Here is a 6000-nt window from a genome sequence, read left to right as displayed (position 1 = left end):
AACCAACAAATTTATTGGTTTGAACATCCATTTTTCATGTTTGTTGAGTCGATAGTGGAAACAAAATGAACAAACTTGAAAGTTTGGTCATTCCATAGGAACGGCTCATGTGGTGATAATTTTTTTGGCTTAATCTTTACAATCTAGCCAAAACAACTATTATGGTAGAGAATTTTATCCATATCTATTAGTAAGTAAAGTCAAGACCAATGGCGGTAGATAGAGATGTGCAGCACCGGTGGGCCATGTCTTGGTTTCCGAAAACTGAGTTTTTGCCGGATGTAAAAAATATTAGTTTCCGTAAATCCAATATAAATAGGTGTGTGTACACGTAGTTTTGGTTTCCTTTGCGATATTAAAACTAAGTTTCCGTCTCCAGTAGCCAAGGATCACTTCAATTTTTCGCTCCCCTTCGCTTAGCTTTATATGGGGTTTTCGGCTAAGAAACTAATGTGCAGCATAGTACTTGCATGCTCTGAAACTATGAATCATTTTCTCTTATTTGACACTTATTAAATATAACCAATATTATTTTTCGTATGAAGTTTATCTTCCTCCCTCGTTATTCTTGTTTCAAACTGACATGATGACTCATGGAGACGTTTCTATCGTCTTCCATTACTTTTGTTTGGGTTACTACTCACATCTTATCATTCGAAAATGATGATATATATATATATATATATAATCTAAGCAAGTAAATTTGATAAAGCCCATTCCTATTGATTAAGATGTGGGTATGGCCAGGTTGGTGAGATGTCTCACATCTGACAAGAACATTCACAGCGTAATTTGCATGTAGTGTATATTACTGAATCTTGAGGGCCAACAAAATCTTGAATTATTAAGCTGGGTTTGTCATTATATTCCACCCATCCAACAAGGGACATCCTCTTGCACTTCCCCTATATATAGCTCTATTTCTAACTTTCTCCAACCACAACCTTCCTTCCTTCATCTTGAGCTAAAGACTATATATACTTATATCTTGAGCTAAAAAATCTAGATCTGAAAAATGGGTATTATGATCAAAGACTTGATTGAATCAAATGATCTCATTTCTGTTCCTCAATCCAAACATGCACTCCCAGCAAAAGCCGAGGATCTCGCTATGTTAGCTGAAAAAGTAGAGCAAGTTACTCTGCCCGTCATTGATTTCTCACTCCTCACTTCCGGTTCCGCTGATCAACGGTCTCAGACCATCGAAGACCTTCGAAATGCATGTCTGCACTGGGGATTCTTCATGGTATGAATTCACTTATGAATTAATTAATATGTTTGCACTACTAATGACTTCTAATTTTTGAATGAGTTCGATGTATTGAAGTGATTATCTAATGAGTTTGTTCGTGTAACAATGATAGGTGACTAACCATGGAGTTCCAGAGAGTCTTAAAGAGGAATTGATCAATTCCTGTATGAATTTCTTCGACTTAAGTCCCGAAGAGAAGTCGGTTTATGAAGTTGAAAACGCTTTAGACCCTTGCATTTTGGACCCAATTATATGTGGAACCAATTTTAACCCTGCCTCTAAGAGTGTCTCCTTTTGGAGGGATTATCTTAGAATTTTAGTGCATCCAGTGTTTCATTCCCCTCCTAAACCAGACGGTTTGAGGTAAAGCTCTAACTCTGTCAAATGTTGTATCCAAAATCTGAACTCTTTAAGTTGTCTGGGTCTGTAAATGCACATAGATAACACGGAATTTGTGTACTTATGCAGTGAGGTTTTAAGTGACTACAGCAGAAGATCAAGAGATATAACCAAAGAATTACTTAGAGCCATAATGGAGGGACTAGAATTAGAGGAAGACGATACTGAAAAGTCACTGGAACTGAAATCTGGTGTTCAAAAGTTTTCTGCCAATCTCTACCCTCCTTGCCCACAGCCAGAACTTGCTATTGGTTTGCCCCCACATGCAGATCATGGTCTTCTAACCCTAGTCATGCAGAATGATGTTGGTGGACTAGAAATCAAGAACAAGGGGAAATGGGTTGCTGTGAATGCTATTCCCAACTCTATCATGGTTAACACCGGTGATCATATGGAGGTATGTAGCCTATGAAACTTTTCTTACTCCATGCACGCACTTGGTACAGTACTACTACCTTCTTCATATTCTTTTCTCTTCTGTTTTTCTGGTTTTGTAGGATTTGAGCAATGGGAAGTATAAGAGCGTGCTTCATCGAGCTGTGGTAAACAATAAGGAGACAAGGATATCCTTGGTTATGACCAATGGACCACCAACGAGAACTTCAGTATCTTAAGAAATACTATCAACAATGCAATTACCCACCTCTTGGCAGAACGTCAGTTGTGGATGGTGGAATTGGAGTTATCTGTGTGGTTTATGAAGTCAACTATGACTAGCCTGGCATATGTATAATTATGTGTGTGGTTTGCTTAGTGTGATTTTATTATGCATTGTTATGTGTGATTTCATGAGTGATATGAATAGTATGTTTGTAATATCTGTCAGTGAATCAATAAATTCATCAGCTCATGGTGTCTGTTAATATAGACACACTTAAGATTCCTTAGGTTCATTGGTGTTGGATTACTATGTGAGTTCAGTAGGTGGTATTGGATGATTGAAAATTCGAATACATTGGTACGTAATTAAGTAAAGTATTTTCCATTTCAAGGTAAAATCCAAATTTGAGGTATCATCTAGTAGTGGCTTTTTAAGGGCCGATATAGAGGTGTAATTTGGCTGTGGCCACATCACGCTAAATTTGAGCACAATCCTGCCAAGCACTTGATTTAGCCCAGCACGGCACATCATGTTAATTTCATGGGATGGATTGGGTTTGACCAATCGGCACAGTAACCCATCACAGCATGCGGCATGGCACAACACAGCACGTTACAAAGGCAGATAATATGTATAAAATACTACACAACATGGCATAATACATCACATTTTGTGTATATTTCACAAAAGAACCTTTATTCTAGACAATTATTGACATTTTATTATCGTTATGTTGATTTATTTTCATAATAACATATATTATACCTAAATATTTGGAAAATATTTATATTGCAAAATATGAAATAGATGTGCCCGGCACAGCACAACATGACACATCACGTTTATTTTTTTGGTACATGCCAGCACAACAAGCCTTCTAGCACGGCACACCATAATCTCCGGCACAGCACAACACGACACATAGTTGGCGAAGCACGTGATTTCGTGGGCTAGGAAGTCTTGGGCCGACAACTTTTACACCTCTAGGCCGATAAATGTTTTTAACGGATAGTTCATGGACATCTTCGGGCTAGCAAGGGGAGAGCCGGCCCATTGCAAGGTGTGCATTTGCACCCCTGCCTAGCTGGCTCCAAAGCCTAATTTAAGTCCAACATAAATTTTTTTTATTATATACAGTCCAATTTTGCTTATTTGCACCGCTAAAATTTTATTTGCAACCCAAAACAAATTTTTGCACCCCATCTCTGAAATCTTGGCTAGCACTTAACTTTGGTAGCTATCAACGGATAGATCTTGCAACACTTTCTTCATTGTTAAAAGATTAAAACTCCAATGTAGAAACTATGTTCAAATGTTAACAACTTCCTAGCATACTGTAAATTTTAATTTCCTATCAAAGTTAATTATCTATGTTTGGGAAACAAATTGTCTTTGCTTTTTGTTTCTGGAATTGGACTTCTGCTTTTGGAGAAGCAGAAGCAGAAAAAAGTCTCGAGAAAAGTTTTCATTTATATTCCATTGATGAGGTAAGTACAAAGCATGTTTGTTGTTTTTCATTCCACTAACTCGTACCAAAACAAGCCCAGTTTCGAGCTCACTAAGAAAATGGTTCAAGATCTAATAAAATTCCTACGTACCTAATTATAACGAAATTGCTGGATTTGAAAGAGAAATGGATTCCTGGGGAACTCTTTTATGGTTAACATTGGTGATCAGATGGTGGAACACACATCTTCTTACTTTTCTAGGTACCTTTAGGATTTTGTTTAGATACTTTGTTAAAACATTGCATTTTCTCTAACTAAAATTGTCAAAACATTGCATTTCCTCTAACTAAAAGTGTCTTCATGATATTTAGATATTGAACAATTGGAAATAGAGCATATTACATCAAGCTTTACTGAAGCCTAAGGCAGCAAGGGTATCTCCAGACTCTAGTAACTGCCAATGGTCCATCTCGAGGGCCAGCAAAAAGCTGCGTGCCTAAATTATGTAAATCTAAAACCATATCCAAAACTCTAAATAAAATATGATATCCTCTACAATCTGATAATCGGTTTCTCTGCTTGTAATCCTTTAAGGCATAGACGTTGATTCTTTCTGTTCGTGGTATGATCTTCACTGCCCTGCTGTTTTTGTGTATTTTTCTTTTAACTCACTGAATAAATGCCAGACACTAGCCCATGCAACAGATATTTGTATCGAAAAGGAATATAGGTGTACGTGGATTGCGCTGTGTCACTTAAAAGATCAACTTGATCAATAAGTTCAACGCTTGTTTGTTAATCAATCAACTGATCATATCTTATCAACAAATCTTCACAAAACACACAACTGACATTTTATACAATTGGACAGAAATAGACAGTTTTGACTAGCCCAGTTTATGACCCACTAAGAAATTAGTGGAATCCTGATGAAGCACAAACATCTTCTCACTTATGTGCGTATATAAATTATTTGAAAGTCTTACAAGTTTTTTTTCTTTTTTGTTAAACATGCCACAATGAGATCTCTAGAGACTGCAAATGGACTATCTTGAAGCCCACAATATCATATCCAGATCTCTGGTGGGTGAATATTATGTTCATTAAAATCTAATAATTGGGTTTCCTTGAATCGTATTAAGGCTTGCAGACGTAGGTGGATCTTCATTGCCCTATTTTTGTGTTTTTTACTATCTTTAGTATATAATTTACTGAAATTATTGCCGACTTTGGCCCACCCATGTCCTTCCAGAAGGTATTAGCCACCACTCCTAGTCACAAACACACGTTACACACCCATGTCCTGCATTTCTTTTGCAAGGTGATTCGTGTGTCCATTATTTTATTTTATAGTACAGTCGTAACCGTACCTGGTGGCTCTTGAGGACGAGTATGGCCGGGTTGGTGGGATGTTTTCTTATCAGACTAAAACATTTACATCGTGATTAATTTGTGTGTTCATAGTTGTTTTCCTTGTGAATAACAGTACTGACAGTTGAGGGTAAACAGAAGATTGCATTATTGGGATGGTTTGGTTATTAGATATCACTCAATCAACAAGGGACATCCTCTCTAACTCCCCTATATATACCCCTATCAGAAACTTTCTCCAACCACAACATTTCTTCATCCTGAGCTAAAGAACATATAGTGATATCTTGAGCTAAACAACATTGATCTGAAAATGGGTATTATGATCAAAGACTTGATTGAATCAACTGATCTCATTTCTGTTTCAAATTCCAAACATGCACTCCCTGCAAAAGTCGAGGATCTCACTATGTTAGCTGAAGAATCTGTGGAGCAAGTTGCTCTACCCGTAATTGATTTCTCACTCCTCACTTCGGGTTCCCCAGACCAGCGGTCTAAGATAGTCGAAGAGCTTCGATATGCATGTCTGCATTGGGGATTCTTGATGGTAATAGCTTATATATGAATAATATTTGCATTACTAATGATGTTTGCATCAGTTACATATATTGAAGTGATTTGTTTACCAAGAGTTTGCTCGTGTGACAACTATAGGTGGTTAATCATGGAGTTCCACAGAGTTTGAAAGAGGAATTGATCAACTCTATTAGGGTTCTAGTCCCAAATACAATGGACAGACAACTGAGTAACTTGATATACCCTTTTGGTGAGGGTTAAACACACGAGAATTGAGTTAGAACAAGTTGAGAAGATGAGAACAGGGTGATAAGGAAGATAAGAAAAGAAGTTGAATAAGAGTTAGGTTTCTTTAAAACTTGTTAACCCTTACAGAACTCGAGAGCCAAATATATATATGGCCAATAATAAGT

At 37.1% G+C, this 6000-nt stretch overlaps 1 protein-coding gene across 1 annotated transcript; it reads left to right on the top strand.

The window, feature by feature from the left end:
* The first annotated feature begins 948 nt into the window (after positions 1-948).
* LOC113311658 (protein DMR6-LIKE OXYGENASE 2-like) lies at positions 949-2538 on the top strand. Its single transcript, XM_026560466.1, has 4 exons — positions 949-1246; positions 1365-1615; positions 1721-2048; positions 2149-2538. The coding sequence occupies exons 1-4, from the start codon at positions 1016-1018 to the stop codon at positions 2263-2265; spliced, it is 927 nt and encodes a 308-aa protein (XP_026416251.1). The 5' UTR covers positions 949-1015; the 3' UTR covers positions 2266-2538.
* The last annotated feature ends 3462 nt before the right edge of the window (positions 2539-6000 follow it).

The sequence above is a fragment of the Papaver somniferum genome, chromosome 1 (assembly GCF_003573695.1).
Source record: "Papaver somniferum cultivar HN1 chromosome 1, ASM357369v1, whole genome shotgun sequence".
Taxonomy (NCBI): domain Eukaryota; kingdom Viridiplantae; phylum Streptophyta; class Magnoliopsida; order Ranunculales; family Papaveraceae; genus Papaver; species Papaver somniferum.
Note: the sequence above shows the minus strand (reverse complement) of the source record. Positions and strands in the feature narration are given on the sequence as shown.